Source organism: Sander lucioperca, chromosome 6 (assembly GCF_008315115.2).
Source record: "Sander lucioperca isolate FBNREF2018 chromosome 6, SLUC_FBN_1.2, whole genome shotgun sequence".
Taxonomy (NCBI): domain Eukaryota; kingdom Metazoa; phylum Chordata; class Actinopteri; order Perciformes; family Percidae; genus Sander; species Sander lucioperca.
The window spans coordinates 5,939,804-5,962,860 of NC_050178.1; the positions used below are offsets into that span (position 1 = coordinate 5,939,804).

Consider the following 23,057-nt stretch of genomic DNA (forward strand, 5'->3'; position numbering starts at 1 on the left):
TTGGCAGATTTCCATGACTTTATTATGCGCACTTTCTCACAGCCTGATTGCAGGGCACCGATCTACCAAGAGGATAACAGTATTAATAATGTAACATCCCATGAGGTGAGCTAACATTGATTTTAACGGGCACAGTATTTTCATACAGCCCCTGTTCCCTGAGACTAATTAAGTGCAAGCTGTATATTTTTTCTCACAAGTCGGATGGACATAAGATATGGCAGCAATACAGTCAATTGGTGCTGACACATCAGTGTCGTTCAGGAATGTTAAACAAGGCTTTGACAACAATGTGATGAATTAAGAGAAAGGGCCAATAATGAAGGGGTTTCATCACCCTGACACCCTGACTTACTGCCAATGGCTTGAATAAAAGGAGGCAGGTAATTTAGCTAAAGACCTTTCCGTTGACTCTACTGTACTCTAAAACGAAGATGTGACATAAACAAACAATATCTTGTAAACCGATATATGCTTTCAAATATTACACAAAATTTAAAATTAATTTAAAAGTTTTGGGTGATTCTCTTGTTCCTCATGATAAGTTCGGTAAGAAGGAGAGACTCCGCGGCCAACGGGAACAGCAGGCTGAAGTGCTGTGTTTATAGTATTATCTGTCAGAGATGATGTTATTGAAGATCTACAGGGAAACCGCAAAAATCCTGACATTTTGGCACAGTATAATATTTTTACAGGAAGGACATTCATGCATAGTAAAAAACCTTTCCATGCAGCAGCTTTGATCCTGTACAGGGCAGAGTCAACAAATGGACTAACAAACAGCCTGGCCATGAGAGGTTTACACACCTAAAGAACATTTAATCTCCCGAAGCCACTGCATGCTGATGCTGGCTCATCAAACACCAAACTGTCTAACCTGAGAGATCTCTTAGACGAATCATCTTAAACTTAAAATCTTTAAAAAAAAACATCCTTAAACTAAGCGGTTCTCAGGCTCATCCCTCTTTATGCAGGTAAGGTGAGGGCTCTGCTGTGTTGGTGGAGGACTGTGTGGCTGTGTTTGATTTGATTAGTCACCTGACTGCTGGCCTGGCCTCTGGGAACAGGAAGTATGACATCACTGACATTCAGGAATGTGGGAATGTCAGGCTGCCTGTTAACACTGCTGGAACGAAACAGAGAGCACGCCGGATGGACACAACAGATAACTCACTGCAGCTGAGTTATTCCAACCCTAAAGATTAAACACTAAGGCCACTAAGGTTTTCAGACCAACTTCAGCGCTGTGGGGGAATAAACGCTACCCCTCATTTAAATGAGGCCACTCTGTTAATGCAGCAGGGTCGTCCAGCAAATAAGTAGAACCTGGCTTAACATTTGCCACAGCATAATGCAGGGTGATGTATTAGCCAATCAAACACATGCAAGATCACATTTCTGAAAGATTACTTTGTGATGTACATATCTTCTTTGAGAACTTCCAGTTTGCACACCACAAACACAACTAAACAGTGGTGGAGGATACTTAATTGTTGATGAGGGCACTTGAGAAAAAGCAGCAGCAACAATCTTTATTTCTCTCGAATAACCATTTAATCATAGCCATTGTTGTTGTGATTTGTTCACTGTGTGCTGCTGACCTTTAACCACACCCTGATTAACTGCCCCCACTGTTCATGTGCTTAGGGGTGTTAAGTCAATTTAGTATTTCACTTTCATAAAGTTGGGGGACTTGCAAGAAACAATTAAAAAAAAAGAATGTTCATAACCAAAGCAGTGAAGGCACGTATGGATTAAACTCCAAATTTACTGTATCCTACATTTCCCTTAATGCAACTTGATAGCAAAATATATCTCTAAGATGCTATCATTATGAGATCATTATTTTATCAGACCTTATACAGGGTTAGGGTTACATTATGTGTGAAATTAAGTCTCCCTTTAATTGCATCTTGAGGACGAATTAATGCATTAATTCCTGAGAATGTGCACAACCAAGACTCTGAGGGAACGCAGTATGCACAAGATTCACATGCCAACACAGAGCTAAAAACAAGTACCGTACATCAACGCTCTAAAACCACATTACACACAGATCAGCCCTTAGGGCCAGCAGAAGATATTAGGAATCACATGCTGCTCAACTACATAGGCTCAACACAGGGAGTCATTTAATGGACACTGAGAGCAAGCTGCCTGGTTGGGTATGATCTCAATAACCCCCATGCTTCTAAACATATCCATGGCAAATACAGAACACAGACACCACGAGGCCAAAGACCTGAAACATGGTCTTTTTTAGTGGCATTTTCACTATTTCCCCAAGCGTTCTGTACATGCAGGCGATGAAACAATGAATTTGTCATGTCATTTTATATTCTGACAGCTTTGTGTGTCATGTCTAGTTAGTTGCTCAATAAATTGATTTGATCAGGCAAAGGGTAACAGACAAACAAGATCACAGGGACTTACTCCCCTACACGGTTGTTCCACTCGTTACAAAATAAAACTCATCATTAATGAATCCAAGATGTCAGCTATATAAAAGTAGCTTAACAGAATCTGTCATAAGAAGGTTTAATTAGACACAGGCCATGATCTTACACAAGCTGAAGCAAACATAAAGTAGTTATAAACATAAGAAAAGCGTCATTAGGCATGCAACAACTAAATACAAAGCAATATTTATTATTCTTAGTCTTAGTCTAAGTGCTATTAGAAAACAAGCCAAAACTTTAACACTCCCATGAAAACTTCAGTTTAAAGCTCATTCATCACATCTCTTTCCCAGCAGTGGCAGTGCAATGGTGTCAGCAGCCCTCGTCAGAGATGTTGGCATACAGTTCCTGGGCCTAAAGCTCAGTTTGAGACTCCTTGCCAGACTCGGGAAGAGAGCGGAGAAGGAGCCAGAGCTGGAGGGAGTGCAGCCCCAGAGGAGCCCAGCTGCTGCCTGGGAAACCAAACCCGGACCGGCTCTGGCCCACGCTCTCTAACCCTGGCCCCTCCCGTCTATAACAACACTCAGTGTGTCCCTTGTTCTCTTTCTTTTCAATCTGCTCCCTTTCCCCATGTAATTCTGGTGTAGACTTTGGGGAAAAATAAGTCAGTTGAGGAAGGGTGGAATGATATTAGTCTCCCCGCTGCACATTCCCCAAATACTTTCCACTGTTGATTTCAAAACATTCACACATGTTCATGTTCTCACTGTCACACACACACACAAACACACACACACACACACACACACACACACACACACACACACACACAGGGGATTAGGTGTGAGTGTACACAGTCACTGGCACTCACACACATCCACATACATGCACATGCTGTGACACTCACCCCGATAGTGGAGGCTGTCATCGTGGTGATTGTACTTGTGGTGGTTCTCTAAGGCAGGGGGGCTGCTGGCACCCAGCTCTGCCAGTCTGCGGCTGGTGGCGGAGAGCTCGGAGCGGAGGTTGGTCACTTCCTGACTGGCGGACTGGATGGCCCCATCAATCCTCTGTGCCAGCTGTTTGTTGTCTTCCATCATTTTAAGAATTTTCCCCTGAGGACCAAATCCACACAGAGCAGCATGATGTCAAGTGGAGCATTAGAGGGGGTGAAGCTTCCTTCTCCTCTTATCCCCCTCTTCTCCTCCTCCTCCACCTGGGCTTCTTCTCTCACAGTTTACTTCACACATATAAAAAAGAAAAGCCAAAACACTGGTCCCTCTTCTGTTCTCCACTGAGCAGCACAGAGATGATGTCTACCTGTTACTGCACAAAGAATAACGTCTGTGTGGCCAAGCACCACGCAGTCAGAGGAAACATGTGTGTGTGTCGGTTGGTGTGTATGTGCAGGGCAAAGGAGAGCGAGAGAGTGAGCGTGGGAGAAAGAGAGAAAGAGGGAACGTAAAGAGAGCAGAGAGAAAGAAAAAAAGACAAAAGAGAAAAAGAGATTTAGCTCAGCGGGCAGAGGGGAAAGTGAGTGCTCCCGCAGAGGAGAATGTGCTGTGAGCAGCTGCTCTCAGAGAGGACCCAGCACACACTGAGATGACATGCAGCCTTTTAAATGGATTGTACCATGTGCTGGAGGACCAGGGGAGAGGGGGGGATGCAGTTGGGCTGAGCTGCTCTCCAGTAACTCTCTAACTACAGAGCGTGTTGTGTATCACACACCCTATGGAGTCTGTAATGAGTAGCAATCGGGTCTGTAATAGGGAAAACAAGTACAGATTGTTTCTCTTTACTTCTTCCTCTCTCCATGTCCCTGCACTCAGAGCTTGGCAGCAGTATTGAACCCTTTGACAAGCACTTGTCAAGCCCTCTATATCTTTACAGTCCTGCTCCCGCTCTCCCTTCCTCTCTCTCACTAACACACCCGCTGTCTTTTTGTCTCTCCCACCCCCTCTTTTTTCATACCATTATATATTCGTCTCTTTGTCCTGGGAAAGCTCACCCCCACATCATTGGAAGGGGAAGGGGGCTGGCTCAAGGCATCCAAGGGGAAAACATTTCAACTCTGAGAGCAAACTTAGCAGAGGGCAGAGGCACAGCCGTCTAATGGGCTAAACACAAAGAGGAGAGGCCCGGAGAATTACAATCGAGCTGTGGTGAGAACATAGTGGAGCTTTACTTCTTTGATTAAAAACAGTTGAAAGGATTATATTTCAGCTTTTCCGTGGGCCCAGCAAACAAACACCACCACCATCAATTCTTATCTCTAACAGCTGTAAAATTCCATCACACGCACAAAAGGTTAGACGGGGGGGGGGGATTTTAACTTAAAACAATCCCGGATATTGCTGAGCCATCATAACTTGGAATCTGCATTTGACATTTCATTTCCCAAGTAAGAAAATACATCCTGTCTTTGGCAAGAAACTGAGGCAGATGAGTGATACATCACTGAGATGCTGTCATCCGAGGCTTGGGCGATAACAGCTCAATGCTCATTGGTATTCACACAATGGCAGAGAGACAAACAAAGATGGACCTGCAAGTGTGTGGGACTAATGACCGAGCAAGACACACAACTTGTTGGTTACACTGCTAGTTTGTTCACTGCTTTATAATGAATTCCGCACAGTCAAGTGTTACAGATCAGATCACATCTATGACTATCACGGGCCCATTAGTGTGGCCCCTTGGAGAATATTACAACTGGCCTGCCTCAACTTATCAGCTCCTGTACTCTCTACAGTATTGTTGTGGGATAAAACAGTGTTTGCAGTGAGACATATATTGAATTTCCAGAATATTTACTTTAACACAATGTCTTTGCTAGAATGATATAAAATAGCATAGGCTGTCCATGAGAAAGGGAATTCATTCCCCAAAAAAATTCTTTGATAAAAGTAGTTTAAAAGCCTCTATTATCGTGCTGCATGGTTAAAACAAGACCAACATGTATCAATCAGTCCTTCCTCAGGTTCAAACAATCACACACAGACAAGTAAATAGTATAAGCAAGGGGTTTATGCAGCAACAAGTTGCACCTAACTGAACTTTTAATCTCAACTGTCAGAGATAATAATAACAGTATGTCCAGGAATACACTACCTTATTATTCTTCACTATAATAAAAGTGCTGAAATGATTAGTCAGTGAATGAATTATTCTGGCAATAGACTAATCCGGTTTTATATCACTGTAAAGCAAATATATTTGGGTTTTGGACAGTTCATCAACAATTTGACAACGTCACCTTTTTTCGCTGGGAAATTGTGACAAAATGATTAGCCATGTGTGTGATTGTATGTTTATGGCACCTGATGAGCAGGTGGCACCTTGCATGTTAGCCTCTGTCACCAGTGTATGAATGTGAGTCTGAATGGGTGAATGCTGGCTTGTATTCTAAAGCACTTTGAGTGGTCGCTAAAGATTGAAAAAGCACTATATAAATGCAGTCATAAACTAATTACCATTAACCAAAGTATTGGACAAATTTAAATATTAACCTAATCATGGTGCTAGGTGCTAAGTCAGCGGACCACCAATGTTATTAGGATAAGGATTCATCCTCTGGGCAACATAAATAACTGTACTACAATTCATGTCAATCCATTCAAAAATGTCAACCTGCTGGTGGCACCACTTGAAATGTCACCACAAGGTATTTATGATTCATCCTCTGGAGACAATAAATGCCTTTATAAAATGTCATGGTATTCCATCCAATAGCTGTCCAGATATTTCAGTTTGTTTGTTTCTCCTGCTTTCTCAATCTGTCCTCTTGTTGTCTCTAGCCTCTGTATCATTTTATCTTTCTATAACATCTATCAACATCTGTGCTGTTTAACTCAAAACCAATGATTCGCAAACAATTATTACAGTAGGTTAAGTAAAAAGACTTTCACCAGAACTGGCATGTTTGATCACATCACATGTTAGCAGATCATTATCACCGTCTAGACAGTCACATCGCTGGTCCCGATTAGTGCACTGGCCCCGATTTGTAGCTGATTAGCAAAGGACAAGAATGATCTGTAGCACAGGGCGGAGAGGAGGGTCATCTACACTTGGAGCTTTACACAGAAGGGTCCAATTGTTCCAACAAAACTGGTTTTGTTAAAGAACGTGACAGTTAAGTCTTCCTTCATATGAAACCACAACCACAGGCTACTATGAGCTATGTGAGGGCTTTCATATGCTCAACTGTGAAATGGGACTAAATGAATGATTTTGGGGTCAAGGGTCGGGAAATGTCCCAGATACACATCAATAACCAGATGAATACTCTGAGGATTCATAATTGTGGTGTGTCCAATACACACAAAGTCCTCCTGTCTCCACAACTGGACTGAACGTATGAACGGCCATGGCAGAGACCTTCGACCAGGGCAGGAACTGGGTTAACTCCCTTAAATAACCAGTTCTCCCACCAGTGCTTCTATGGATTTGGTTCACTTTTCCAAACTTGGCCAAGTGTTTGTGTTGTTAGTTTGTTGTTGTTTGATGCGTTTAATGGGAAGTTTAATTAAGTGTGCCGACGGTGTGCAGTTAAAAAGAGGTATTGATAAACAGTCACCATGACTGTCTGCCTGGGTTAATTGAATATCGACTAATCCTCCGCGCACTGGAATGCTTTCCATTTTTTCCCAATAGCAAAGTGATATAATGCCCTGCTCAACTATTTATACAGGTCTTATCAGAGGCCTGGGGAAAACATCCACTTCACTCCACCAGACTTAGTAATGTCCATCAAATGCTATGAGGAAAAGAAAGTTAAAGTGCCTGTTAGGGTGTGTGAGTATGGGATAGTTGTATGTGTGAAAGGGAGGAGCTAGGAAAGGTATAGAATTGAGAAATAGAAGAAAAAAAAAAAATTCTCATCTTGTGTGTTACAAGGTGTGCCGAGTCATCCGGATGATGTGTTCATCACTCCGTTCCTATATGTGCCCTTTAAGCCATGAAGAAATCAGCAACCATGTTTCATAGATTAATTTCCATCTAGGTGTGTTCAGATGGAAAACTTGACCTCAGAAATGTGTTGGCCAACAACTCCTCCCACATAGCTACCTGGTGGCACACAGTGCAGGGTTAAGACTTTCACATTCGGTCATTCGGTGAAGAGTGAATTGTTGAGGATCAGGATATGTGGCTTAGGGTTAGGGTTAGTTTGCAGATAGACTGAAGGGAAACTCCCATTGGTGAGCACATACTGCAGGGGTGAAATGCACAGTAACATCTCAAGTTGTGGCTGTCCCTTGGGACTGAAGGTGTGACGCATGAGTGTCAGGACAGAACACCTAACTTAGCCACATGCAACTGATGCCACAATATCATGACTGTTCAGCAAGCAAGGAAGCCAGAAAATTGTGCCTTGCATTTGCCATCTGCATGTCCACTTTATCCTAATTCCACGGTATCACATCAATGGCGGCTGTTTTAGCAAACAGTGGCAATAAGGTCTGTAATTGCTCTTGTACATTAAATCCTTTTTAATTTGATTTCCAAATGAAACCTCCTCATTTATGATTAGAGCAGATATGAAATTAAAATATTTGAGGTAAGTAATAACAGTCCTATTTGCTAAATTGGTACTGAGAATGACAAAATAAACTCCTTTAGGAATGAGTCCCCTTCAACGCACAACAAGCATCTCTGGAAGGCTTTATTACAGCGCACTGTTAACATTATGTCTGTTTATACTGTATATTTAAGATAGATATGTAGAAAGTAGGTCCCACTCTCCATATACAGAGGTGCTCTGAATCTAACCCTTCACAAGCAGCAGCTCTGAATTTCTAAATCTCTATGTCAAAATGTTCAGTCTGCTGGGGACTGAAAAAAACAGCAGGATTCAGGACATTATTCTGGAAACAAAAGCTGTCTCGGTACACAGCACACTGTCTGCCAACATCAAAGAGTATAAGAGTTTTGACTCTTTACTTGTAGACAGGTTAATTGTCATCGCATTTGGATCATACTTTTGTCTGTTCACCAGCAGCGTAGTGTGTTTGTGTGAGTAAAACAGAGTAAAAAAAAAGTTTGAGTTAGAGTGTCCTTATAAATTAAAACAAGTGTTTTCTGTGCCACTACTGCTTGCTGTCTTTTGCCAACATTCGTGAAAAACAAGACACTTGAAACGAAATTGGCCTTTGATATTCAAATATGGCACCACTTTCACACAGCAATAATCCTGCACCAAAACGTTTTTGTGCATGTGTTAACATGGTGGTTGATTTTTTTGTTTATTGAAGAATATTTACTGATGTAACATAAAAAAAGATCATCAAGCATGCATTACTTGACAGCAAGTAAACAGCAAAAAACTATAGAAAGCTGAGTTTATCACTTACAGTTCACTGCTTTAAATATTCACACAGAATTGCAGATTTATCAAATGCAAATGTCACAGCTGGAGAAAAAAATGGGTATTTATGTCTGTGCAAGTGACGGGGAGAGAAAGCCTTTTGCCCCGAGTGGTGACACACAGGGACAGAGGGGCATTGATGGAGTAAACAGTGAATAGCAGGGAGCGGAAACTCAACTCTTTCTCTTTGTCTGTGTAGTTTTCGTTCTCTTTTTAACTCTCTCGCTCCACTAGCTTTCTAGTTAGTAGTTTTAGTAGTTTTATTGACAATATTGTGAAAAATTTGATGTTGTGGACGACGTTGTCACAGTGTAAATTAAAGCAGCTTTAATCAGTATTTCTATATGAACAATGGATCACATGAGGTGTCTCCTCAGTAACTCACTACTACTCTCACCGCTCTCATCAGTGTTGTTTTTCAGCCACAGCAGGCAGCTGTTTTCCGTGAAAAAGCTGTACGTGCTGTAAGCACTGTCAGCTACCTGCCCAGCACCACGCAGCAGACAAACAACGTTAGCAACTGGCTGGTGAACATTGTTGGAAGATTAGGCGCTAGAAAAGCCAGATATTTCCTTCAGGAGTAGGTAGAGACTAAAACAGAGCTACAGTGAAAGGAGAGTAAATATTGAACCTACATTTGCCTGGTGGCCAAAAGCATCCAAATGAATGATAATGTTGCTATGTGTTGTTTCTGGTTGTGTAAATACACACCTGTTTGATAACAAGTATACCTTAACAATGTTATTAGGTGATATGTTAATGTGTTCACTGCAGTATTCAGTATTCTAACTGCATTTAGCTGGAACGATTTGCTGTGCACATTTGCGGTGGCTCTTATTTGTCTATAATGCCGCCTTGAAGGTAAAAGCTCAGGGTGTAAAGGATCACTTATGATCTGAATATCTTTGCATTTACTTTATTCTGGCTTAGTTGCATTTGGGGCTTCGCTAAAAATTTTGCTATCAAATGCACCCACCTGACGACGCTATATGCACTGTGGTCTTTAATCACTGAATGCTCGCTCAACCCGTCAGCAGGGTGCTATCAACATGTTGCTGAACAGTAAAAAGCAGCAGCTCCACTCCTTCTCTGCGGCTTGAACCCTTACAGAGAGTTAAACTCCCTTCCCTTACACTGGCCCTACGGAGGCTGAGATAAGACCTGGAGTGAAGTACCTATTATTGGTTGTCAAGCTCAGCACGTCTGTCACCCAAAGTCCTCCCCAAGTTCCACTCCAACGCCGTGCAGCCATGTCCTTCTCCCATCTGATAGGTAATAATAAACAGCTTGACAGCCTCTCCACTTGGAGATAACGGTCGACAGGGTTGCCGATGAAACGTGGTGCCAGAGGCCTTGATGAGGATCAAGATAAAGGCTTGTCTGCACTCTGGGGGAATCGAAGTGAGGGAGGAAGGCTTGGTTATGATGAACTTCAAGACCTGAGGGAGGGGAAATATACGTCTGATTATGATGAAAAAAAAAACTGCAGAAAAGGCAATTTCCTCACTATATCACATGCCTTCTCTCCACCAAGACCCATTTTGCATCTTAGCGCATTCCCCCCTCGATCTCACGTCTGCTCCCTGCTGGCTGTTGTCTGTCATTGCCTCTTCTCCCAGTGGTACCCATAAAGCATTGCCAGGCCTCAGGCCATTATGTTGGCTCAAATACACTCTGACCCAGTCATACTTTTGTTTTCAACACATACTGTAGAGCGGTAGAGCTGGATGTTGCAGTCCTTTCTAATGACATGCAGATTGCGGTGAGATCCCAAACAGAGCTGGCGTCGATACAAAAGGTGCATGTTTTGCACAGTGTTTCACACTCAGCTACTTTTCTGCTGTCTAATTGAGTTCCTCACCCCTGTCTTTGCCCTCCGCTTTCTTCTGCAGGAGGCACAATTACACAGCGATGTTGAGCAAATAAAAGATGTGCCTTTAGCTCACAGGGAAGATGGGAAAGATAGCTGACAGTGTTATAATCAACATAATTAAAGTGTCATTTGAATGAATCCAAGTAACATGGAATCGTTGGAGTAGCCAAAGGCCGCTTTATCACAGTCCTGATCCTAGAAAAAAAACTACAGGTTATAACTATTGACCAGCTGTTCAATAGAGCAAAGCAGCTGTCTCTGGGTGATGCCACAAGAGGATATCTCTCAAGGTAAAACATTTTCTTACACAACGGAGAACCAAACTCTCCTCCATCCATCCATCTTTCTCTCTCTTTCTTTTCTCAGAGCAGCAGAGTGATTTTCAGAGGGCAACTGCAGTGGAAATCACTCTGACAAAGCTCTCCCTGTTGATTTATGATATACGTTTAGTTATTTATTGGCTAATAATGGCAGGCTGCTGAGAGCAGGTTAGAGTACACCTCCGGAGACAACTGGGCAAGCCTCGGATAAAGAGATGTAGGAGCAGGACTGCTGTCTGGCTTCTTCTGTAAATAACAGATGGTTTGGGAGACGCTTGTTTCCAAGGCTAAATAATTAATCTCCAACTAATGGAAAAAAGGAAGAAGTTTAAGTCACTTAAAGAAGAAGTTTGATGTTTTGGGAAATACGCTTATTTGCTTTCTTGCTGCGATAATACCACTCTCATGTCTGTGTGGTAAATATGATGCTACTGTACAGCCAGCAGCCTGTTAGCTTAGCTTAGCTCAGCACAAAGAAACTGGGGGAAACAGCTAGCCTGGCTCTGTCCAAAAGTCCAGCAACTCTAAAGCTCACAAATATACACAATACATCTCGTTTGTTCCTATTAACTGCACAGGCATGAGTGGTATTGATCAAAGTGTGTATACCAAACATCAAACTATACCTTTAAGTGACCAAAGCTAACAGCATTAACATGTGCCAACAGGAATTTTCTGCACCAAAGAAGACCACTCCCAGGTTAAATGTAGCACTGCAGGCAAATAACTGACAGATGGGTTTAAGGGGGAAAAGGCCGTGCAGTACTGAGGATAGATTTATCCATAGCTGATGGAGAGCTGTTTTGGTACAGTGTATTGATAAGGAGCTTATTCTCTGGTCGGTGTGTGTAAAGGCACATCTGCAGAGCCTATTGATTGAGAGACTCATCTTACCATCATGTGTTTCCACTCTAGAGGACAGTTCCAATGAATAGTAACACTAGAGACAATAATCCCCCCATCACCGCTTTATCGGTGTCCTTATTCAGCTACTTTGTATGCACGCCAATACACTGTACACTTCCAATTTCTTCTCGTCCAAGTGACATCCTCAGTCCGCTTCTTATTAAAAAAACGTGTATTGCAAGCAGGAAGATAAAATGCCTATCCAATTATTGCCTCAGTAATGTCTTTAAGTGCTACATTTTTTGCACAAGATGAGAAAAACAATTAAAATGTTTAAAAAATGTATAACATAATAGAGTGAAATCCTTGTTTCATTGTTAAAGATAAAATAACAATCCTGTTGCACCAAGAGAATTCTAAATTGTTCCTAAGAACTACAAGTCGCTATGCACTGGGAATTACTTTCTTTATTTGCTAAGCTAATACTACAAGATATGAAACTTGTTGGAACAAGTTGAAAAATGAGCAACAAGGGAAGCGTAGAGAAAGATAAATAAGGTGGAGAAATGGAAGGGCAGAGTGTGAGAGAGACGAGGTTGGAGCCAAAACGTGAAGCTGCAAAGTCATTTATTATATTTCAACATTTATCTCTGCTAGAGAGAGAGCCGAGTTATCAGAAGGACTAAATTGAAAGACATTCAAGCGTGCAGTAGGAGTCAGTAGAAGGAACACTGAAAACCAGACCGGTGCAAACTCTCTCAGTATTCCAGACTTAGCATACTATTCTGCACAGAGCCTTTCATGCACAAATATGCACCACGAACGCACGCACGCACACACACACACACACACACACACACACACACACACACACACACACACACACACACACACACACACACACACACACACACACACACACACACACACATATGCACACGCAGATAGCTCAAAAAAATGCAAAAGAAAATTAAACACAAGCCACAACAGTGCAGAATAAGTGCCAAGCTGACAGCAGGACTTTGATTATTTTAATTAGGGCAATATGGCTGACTCATCCATGAATATAATTGAAGGAAAAGGAGGTTCGTTTTCCTGCCTGAAAACCTGTTTAAGACTGTGACTACAGTTAGAGGGTACAACTACTTTACATATGCTTCAGTGCAAAAGGGCAAAGCATTTGTGCAAATGTGTTTGGATAGACAAACTATGCTGATGAGATACTTTTGTATTATGTCTTTTATTTAATGGCTCCAACTTATTCTAATTGTAAATGTATGTGATTTAAATGTGTTTAATAAGCTGGCTCCTGCAGGGGCTTGGAATTGCATTAATCTGCATGCTAAATTAGTTTGTCTGAATCCAAAACTTGTCTGGCTCAGGGAGTTGAGCTCTTGTAAGGGATTATAACAGGGCATTAATACTAAGATCCATGGCAAGCAAAACAATGAAATGTTTCTAAAAAGTTTGCATGTGGGCAAACTAATTACCATAGTATAATTTTACAGTCATGCTGAACGCTGAATATGCTCCAGAGTGTGTACCTAAGCAGTTTCATTGCAGACATGTCCTTGTGTGTTTATTGCCCTTGGTGTTTAAAGTGTTTGTGCATCTAATAAGACTGTTTGAGTGCTTTGTATGTGCACATGTTTGGGTAAATATGTCTGCTGCCTTGCTGTTTGTATTTGTGATTCTGTCAGGAAGAGGAGAATGAAATGGAGACAAACACAAAGTCAGATCAATTAAAGCAGGAGTGAAGCAGGAAGGAGAAGGACAAAAAGAGTATTTGTTGATCCACAATCAAAGGCACTTTGTTTACCAATGATAACAATCACATTGGACTGCAATTATTCAAGACCTGAAAGCCACCTTTCATTACACAAGGCTTTGAAAACTTAATGGTCATCCCACTACTCCCTAAAGAGACAGTGCATGACCACATATGAGGCAGAGGCTGGAGAGTACAGTATAGCACTCTTACACTTAAATACACAGCCGCACATTTGGTACATCCTCTTTCTGTCTTACCCTGCTGACATGTATAAACTCTCAATCTAATGTCAATTATAATCCAATGTGATGGAACATGCATTGAAGTATAATATACTGTAAAATGACACAAAATCTGTGTAATATTCATAAAATTGCTGAGTTGTTGTTTAGGTTTTTGTTCCAAGTTATGTACATTAAGATCTATCAATTTTCTACTCCACTAAAAGTTTACTTTCTCCTATACTTCCCTAACTAAACTACTGAATTGTTTTGCCATAGACGTTAGGAAAGAAATGTAACTGCTACCTGGATTATGTTTTTTCCACAAGTGTTACCTTTTTGTACAGCATTGACTGAAGGCGTGGATGGTGGGTGTATAGTGTCTCCTCATTATGTTGATGTGGCGACCCCTCCCATTCTGCCTGCCTGCTAACAAGACTACACAGTACTAAACATCTACTACTAAACATCAGCATGCTAACATGCTGATGTTTTAGCAGGTCATTTTAAAAGGACAGGGTTGAAAGTATGCTATGATCTTGAGCTGCAACGATGAATCGATATGTCGATCGTCAGAAAATGTATGTGTTAATATTTTGATATAATTGTTTAAGTCAGATTTTAAACAATAATGACAAACATTTACTGGTTCCAGCTTCTCAGATGTGATGATTTGATGCTTTTCTTTGTCTTTGATGCTTTTCTTTTCTCTTATCACGGTGATAAAATCTGGCTGCAGAGTGACAGACGAACATATACCTAGCCATCCACCTGGCAAAGTACTCTCAGTAAACTGCCTCTGTGGTAGTTCCTGCTACAGTAGGTGTCTCCAGGATCACATTTTGCCATGATGACAGACACAGACACAGACACACACACACACACACACACACACACACACACACACACACACACACACAAGGTGAAAACAATACCAGCGTCAATGTCACGGCTGGTAACTAGATTACTGAAGAACTAGAAAACTAAAAGAAGCAGGGATGCTAGTCATCTACAGCAACAGCTCTCAAATTGTTCCACTGGAGGTCTGTTTTCAAAACAGATATGCTCCGAACCAAATATGGTGCTATCTTGCATGGTAAACAAGCAGAACGGATTTCAGCCTGACAAACTGGAAACCTGCTGAGTCTAATTTTGCAGGGTCCTGGGAAAGTTTTTGGAAACATAAAAAGAAATATTGTAATAAAAATGTAAATGTCCAGACGGAAAAAAATGACTTAAGATAAAATATGTTTAACTTCTGATGACTTACACAGTACATTAAGTACCGTTCTGGAAGCTCAAAATACATATAGATCATTAATCATTCATTCATTTTTAGATAATAAAAATTAAGTGAATTTAGACCTTGAACGTGACTCCGTAGGTGATTTACAATGCCCAACAGAAATGTTGAGCCTCACCATGCCTCCAAATAAAAACAATTATAGCTCTCCTTAAAAGCACCTGCCTGTCAGTTTATGTCAGGGTTGCAAAAGAACAAGTGTCACATCAAAATGTCTTCTGCGGAGTTCATTAAAATACCATCTGCTTACCCCAAACAAATCACAAATATTCATAACAGAGGAGAATTGCTCTCCAGGGAATTGTAAAAAAAAATGTTAAGATTCAGTAATCTCGCAACAGCGATGCATGATTATGCATGCTGATAGGCTTTTCAGCTAAGATCCCTGGAAATGTGTTCTCACTGAAGCAGTCAAACTGCAATAAGTGGAGCATCCAAGCAGAGCAAAGCGCTGCAACCAGCCAGCATCACACACTGACAAATTCATACATGAAAAACCATAGGAGAGCATAAGAGGATTCAGAGTAGGAGTTGAGGAGAGCAATTGTAATCATGAATACTAACCAGGCTGGGAAAGAACAGAATAGCACATTAAGAGCATGATTCATTACACAAAAAGACGTAAACAGCACCATCAAACCGACTACTTCCATTTTTAATAATAGGCTTATAGAAACATACTGAAAATAGGTTTTTCCATTACAAGCATTTGTGTTTGACATTTGTGATCCTATTTCTTGCATTTACACTTTGCCATGCTTGATTGGTAAATCTTTCCATTTTAATATTTGTCACCCTTTTATTCCTTTAGCATGTCATCTTATTTCCAGGAAGTGATGAGATGAAGCAGTGAAGTTTTAATATATGAGCAATATGGTAAATTGGTAAATTGAGTGGGGACCGTGTGGATTAGGGCCAAGTTAAGCATTATATATATATATATATATATATATATATATATATATATATATATATATATATATATATATATATATAATAAAAAAAAAAAAAAAAAGAAGGGGCAAGCTCCATTAGCCATATAATGGGATTTCATGTATTGTTTCTGGGTATTACGTGCTGAATTACTGTCTTTGTTTCGTGCATCACTAAAATATACAGTAAAACTTCCAAAGAGATAATAAGCGATTGCTTCTGGCAGAGAATCAGGGATAATCATTTACATTTCCTGCACCACCCCACAAGCTGTGGAGGCAGGGAGTATTTAAATATCGTCTAAGGTCAACAGGGAACTCAATGGCTTTGATAACAAGTATCCCATCTTTGATTCCACACTCTTCTCGTCTCTGCAGAAATTCTGCCTTTGATGAGGGGTTGTGCAAGAAGGTTTTAAAGTTAACAAGACAAGATGAACGATGGTGAATAACTGTGTTCAGGAGGCTGAGCTGACATGTTTGAGATAAGCAAAACAAAAGGCACACCAATGTTGTTCTATGTCACATTATTGTCCCTACTCATGTCTGCTGTGTACACAGAAGCAGATGTTTTCTCATGAATTATTCACATTTCAATCCTGTGGAGGCAAATCCAGCAGCAGCAGCCCCACAAAGATGCTCACCTAGGGCTGAATGCTAAAAAATGGACTAATAGATCAGTTTTTTTCTCTCTGAATATGTCAAAACAAAATTAAGTGGAAGGTGGGCTCACATATATGCTGTGAAAATCTCTTCAGGAACTTTAAGCTTTCTGTGGTTGGCAGAGAAAGTCACAGGAAGACGCGAAGCCGCCTTTGCGCTGACCCAAGCCAATCCCAGACACTTATCCACATCTGCCAGAAACAAACAACCCCACAACAGAAGGGCTGCAATGAGCACAAACAGTATGTCACTCAAGAGGAGATTGACAGGGAGAGAGGCATCTTATATCACCCAAACTCCTCTGAAATTGAGGTGAACACCTTTGATCAGCAGAAAGATGCGTGTAGTGATCCGGATCAGCTTTGTGACAGTGCTCTGGGTTTCCATAGAAACATGCGCGCCACGACCACGTCAGACTTAAACATCCTGAACAGCATCAACAGACGGTTTCTGGAGAGGCTGAAGGATGATGAAGTCTCACAATCTGGCATGCATCATTTCATCTGACAGAGGCCATATTGTCATCTTAAAAACATCCCCAGTGAAAGTTAGATACCTCCTTTATTTACAAAAGCATTTGTTTGATTGGATGAGAGATTACCGTGTGTGTGTGTGTGTGTGTGTGTGTGTGTGTGTGTGTGTGTGTATATAACAATGTGACGGGATCTGGGAAGAACACAGAAATGAACGAGTCTGCCTCATGGCATTTGGAATCAATCGCATCTGTCATGCCATATCAGGAAATATAAATCTACCATCATTTTATCTCTGCACTCAGGTTTGCCTAATCATCAACTGTGACAGACGTTTTTTTTTTTAAATCTTCTCTGCAGTCAGCTCCAATATGGTCATTTTAATGCGTACTCATTAATCTTTTTTGTTCCCTTGGTGTTTCTGAGAGGGTATAAATGTGGAAACTGGTGAGAGACGACTACCAGCTAAAACTGCAGTAGTTAAAAAAAAAAAAAAAGCAACCCCAGCTCTTTGAAGTCCAGACCACTTCAGCTCACACTGCAAAACACGGGCTATAACATTGAAATACATGCAAAGGATTTGCAGTGGACTGATTTCCAATAGGGTAAAACACATCTCGAAATGAGGCACGAGATGAAAACTGAGGTTTCTTTGTTTTCAACATACTTACCGAACAAAGACAGCCAGACATAAAAAGGATCTCATAAATGATAACCTAATTTCAGGATTGGGTTACATTTTTGCTGCAATCCCTGGACCACCTTTGTCCCTGATTATGTATGTTTCTCTGTTTCTCTTCTCCGTCTCTCTGTGTGTCAAATAGTTTATTAGCTCATTATGCACCAGACCTAAACTGATCCATTTTCTCACTAACAAGTGCAAGACAACCCAAATCTCACTGGATCATTTATCTAGCCTCCAAATCTATTTTACTCTACGCTGATATTGCTCCTTTCATTCTTCTGTGGTCAATAATGAATTAAGGTAGATCTGCCAACTTTGAAATTGAAATGAAAATAAACTGGCAGCTTACTGCTCTGCCACAATCAGCTATGATTTCTGGCTCATATGTAACTCTTCAGTTTCATTTCTTCTCATACGTTGCTGAGCTTTCTTTTGAACCCACTGACTCTATGTAAAGATTATGCCTCTTTGAGACTGTGAGGCTGCAAAGGAGAAGCTAATCTGTCAGTTGAAATGTGCATTGTAATGCAGAGTATAAAGTGTGCTGTGTAAACTGTTAATAGAAATAAACAAGGTAGGTTTTCACTTGACTTAAACTGTGGAAATGGAAGTAAACAATGGTTAACAAGACTTCTACAGCCATGCTAGTGAGGCGTTAACTAAATGCTAATGCCAGCATGCTAACATGCTCAAAATGACATTAGCATGCTAATGTGTAGCAGGTATAATGTTTACTATGTTCACCATCTTAATTTAGCATGATAACATGATATGGCGCCGCCACTCAGCATTGCTGCATCACAGTACTGGTATAAAAATCATTTTCCCCATAGATCGTTATCAAATAAATGTGGAAAACTGAAAGGACACCGGGAACAATTATTCAGTTATTAATATTATTACTATTCAGTCAATTAAAAGTGTTTATATTAAACCATGACGGTTTTAACTCTCCTCTTCGGCCTCCCTCACAAATTCCTCCATTAACTTCAACTGGTCCAGAATTCAGCTGCCCGCATCATAACTCAAACCCCCTCCATCCACCACATCACTCCTGTCCTCCAACAGCTCCACTGGCTCCCGGTCCAGTTCCATATCCAATTCAAAGTACTCCTGTTTGCATTCAAGGCCATCCACAACCTCCCCATATTTGTCTGATCTCCTTCAGTTTATGCACTTTGTGGACAATTTCCATTCAAGTGAATGGGCGATTCTGGAGTCCAATATCCAGTTCTTATAATAAATCCATTAGGGCTCACCAAAGGTTGGGGAACATGAATTTCTGTACCAAATGTTCAAGACATCCATCTAGTAGGTGACCTGCTGGTGGCACTAGATGAAAAGTCATCACCAAAGTTATTAGTTATTTATCCTCTAGGTGTAGTGGATATCTGACCAAATGTCAAGGTCAATCCATCTGATAGTTGTTGAGATTTTTCACTAAGTCAAAGTCTCTTCTTACCCTGAGAGAGTGGATCAGATCTCTGCATTTTTAGAGAATTAAGGTGAGCAATGTCTTCTTTGTCACGCCATCATCAGGCTGCCATTGTAGCCCAGCTGACTCCTCAACCAAAGTAGCTAATGCAGTGCAACGTTCCACTTCATCAATTCACAACTTCCACACCCTCTGAAATGCATTTGATTAGTCACCCCAGCACAGCAACAGGGACATAAATAATTCATCTGTGCAAATGACAAATGAGGCAATCAATTCTGGGACAGCATTCAAATAGAAACTATTCAAATCCCCTCTAAATTAATTTTCTGCCTTTTAGTGGCCGTGGACTTAAAATTTAAATGCTGAATTCATCAGATGATGTTTTTACCGTGATTTCCACAAACTGAACCATTTGGTGTCGGATTATTTTTTTCAAAAGATACACATAATATAGAAAAAACAAGGTTTCTTGACTGACAGTAAGCCTTGGAGGGTTCTCTCAGACCAGCAGTTAAAGTCTCATCACACCACTGGCAGCACTAAATACTGAACATCAGAGCCTGAACTGCAGAGAATAGCAGGCACTTTGAAATGGGAGACCAGACATTAAAAAAAGAGTAGAAGAGAAGGAGGGCTAGACTACTTTCATATTCACAGCAGAAACACTCTTCATGAATGCAAAACCCTTGGATTAGCCGAGCTCCTCTATGTGGTATAAGATCACGCTTGACTTTGACCTCTGAGACTTGGAGAACAAAGAAATCTGATGCATAATATAGCCACAATTATTTTGTCCGTCTGTTGTAGTCTGAGTGATGATAGGGAGCCTCAAAGCTCAATCTTGCTTCTCAGATAAGGTGAATTAAGTACAGAGACTAGTGTTGTAGTCTTGAATCTGAATCCAGTATCAAATACAGTTCATATTAAATAAGAAACCTTTCAAACCATTTGTCTCTAATTAGGTTTAGCTTGCAATATTTACAAGTAACTAGAGTTACTTTAAGTTGACCTCATCGTAGGTGTCATTTACACCTGGGACGATGGGACATGTCCCCACCACCTTTTGAAATGGTTGCTTTTGGCCCCATCACTTTTTAAAAGCAATTATTTTTATAATGTTCTGAAAAATAGAACACAGAAAACACAGATATGTGGAATATGCATTGAATGTGCAGAAACACATCTGAGCTATTAAAGTCCCGGGGTTTATTAATTAATTAAAATGCATTAATGTATCATTGATGTGAACAGGTGCCACGTGTATATTTAAAAAGGTTACTTCCCCAAACTAAAGACACAAAGGAGGAGTAGAGTGAATCATGTCTACATGTGTGTTGACTCAGCAGAGATAACATTAAATAAAAAGAGTTGATCTACACGAGAATTGATTTTTGAAAGTAATACAGAATGCCGGAGAGGCTACTGCATCATATTTCATTATATTTTATGCAACCATAAACTAAAGCAAGCCCCCAACCAAGGAGGTATGCTACAATACAGGAAACTCTGTGTCCCAAAATCTCTGGGTTCTTACAGCATCTTTCATTTAGGATCCGGTCTCGTGTTAAAGTCTGTTCCCCCCTTGCATGCTGTTTCCCTCTTCCACAAACAGTGTTTCCAGTATCGAAAGAACCCAGAGACTCCCAGTTTGGGACACAGTATCTCTCTTTTGGGCTTGGCTGTAGCCCCAGAGTAAACAAACATATCGTCGTAGCAACCGTCAGTCACATGTCAGCATCCCCTGCTGATTCGTCTTGTCCTGACAGTTCAGAGCAACAAGCCCCCAGCTGATAGACGCCTCCATCCTGCACTCCTTCGAAGAAAGAAACTTTAGAACATGTAAAGGTTGTGGGTGTACCGTCTGACACAAACAAGGCCAGCAAGCAGAGAAATCTTTCATGCTGACGTGTCTGAGCGCTTCACTTAACATTGAACTACAGGCAAACTTTTTCTCCAAGTACAACTTCTTGGGGAGATAATCGGCACTCCATCCGCGGCTGAGGTTCCCACTCATCCATCACCTCCCAATGCTATGTTCCTGACTAACAGAAAAAAACTGACTGCGGGCTAACAATCTTTCACTCCAACTTGCATACAACTGAGCTGAGGTGAAAGCAATGGCCTTTTGCTGAATTACTTTCCCTTTAATCAATGACAACACGTCAGAGAAAATATCTCCAGGAGAATGGCGGCGGGTGGACTACGTTTCCATCATGCACGTCAGCGATGGTGCTAATGGATGACCCAAATGCATCACTATGTCAAGATTCATTGGGCATTCATCAAAATGTTGAAGGAATATAAATAAAAGGACAAATGGATGCAAAACCATAAGGATGAATTATCATCGGAATCAGAGAAGAAAGAGGAAAAGATGTATTATTTTTATTACTTATTTTTTTAAAGCAAAACATGTGACAGCACACATGATTTGCTTTACCCTTAAGACTAAAAGTGATTTGCATCTCTAGAAGTAACTAAAGAAACAACAGCCAAGATTATTGGACAGAAACAAGCATTTCCCTTCCCTGGATACTGAGGATTAAAAGGAAAAAAAAACGTGTTTAACCATCAGCTGTTCATAACATAGCTGACGTTGCCTAAGTTTTCACAGTGTTGGACTAACTGTGCTGTGAGCAAATGTTTCATTCAGTTCAGGGATGAACAAACTGTGGATTTAACATCGAGCAGTCACACTGATGTGTCGTGGGAAAAAGAGACTTCATTGGATAAAGATATGAATGTACATACACAAGTACGCGGACAGGGTGAGAGGAATAATGGGTCATTATAAACTACAGTGACCACCTGATTAGGACTTATGAAAAACTGCAGCATAAGTTGTTGTTGATGATACATTTAGGGCCATAGATTTTAGAAATACTGATGCCCCCCTAAACCCCCGAAAACATTTTGACCAAATGAATTAACATTAACAAAATAGGATATTCAGGAAATTCAAATTATTGGTATTTAAATGTACTAGCTTTGTCTCAAAATTCTGGAAAAGAAGCCAACATACACTAATATTTACTCTGATTTCTCCAAAGATAAAAGGTCTAAAGATTTGATTGTGACAGTTCAAGTTCAAGTTTGTTTTTGGTTAACTCTGGTTCTGGATTATTTGTATTTATGGTGTTTTGTAAGCCCACGTGAGCTGGGAATAATTGTATGCATGACATAATAAAAACAGCTTCATTCATTAATTTACATTCATTCATTTATCTGTCTGTTGGCTAAAGGTTGACGTAAAGTAACTGACAACCACCCTAAACCAGCCAATTCCTATTGAGCCTTAGCAGACCTAGTCTATATCCTCGACGTTCCACTTCCGGTATTTCTCCAGTGCCACAGGAAATTCCGCCGGATGCATGTCTTTTCGCAGATGTCCGTTTCCTTCCGGGTTTTTTTTTGTGTTGGAATTTTAAACTCCGGTAAATTTATGAGGTCTATGGTTAACTGCTCCTCAGATCTCTGCATGGTACATTGAGACAGCTAGCTAGACTATCTGTCCAATCTGAGTTTACTCTCGTACGACTAAAACAACTTTTGAATGTACACATGTTCCACCAAAACAAGTTCCTTCCCGAGGCTATTTTGCAGCGGCTCCGTGCAGAGCTTAGCGCTGCCCAAGACAATTGTGATTGGTTTAAAGAAATGCCAATAAACCAGAGCACATTTTTCTCCCATCCCAGAATGCTATGTGGACTAGCCAGACCCTCCTCTGCTCCGCAGTGTGTGGATGGTCTGGCAAAGCGAGACTACA

General features: G+C 40.8%; 1 protein-coding gene across 4 annotated transcripts in view; it reads right to left on the minus strand.

Moving 5' to 3' along the window:
- Window positions 1–23,057, minus strand: part of kaznb (kazrin, periplakin interacting protein b) — a 109,991-nt gene that overhangs the window by 66,544 nt on the left and 20,390 nt on the right. For all 4 annotated transcript variants that reach the window (XR_004105317.2, XM_031301593.2, XM_031301591.2 and 1 more), the window contains exon 4: window positions 3,307–3,514. Coding sequence is in view for 3 of the 4 variants with exons in the window: in XM_031301593.2 (XP_031157453.1) it covers window positions 3,307–3,514 (208 nt within the window). In the remaining variant the exon portion in view is untranslated. The remainder of the gene's footprint in view (window positions 1–3,306; window positions 3,515–23,057) is intronic.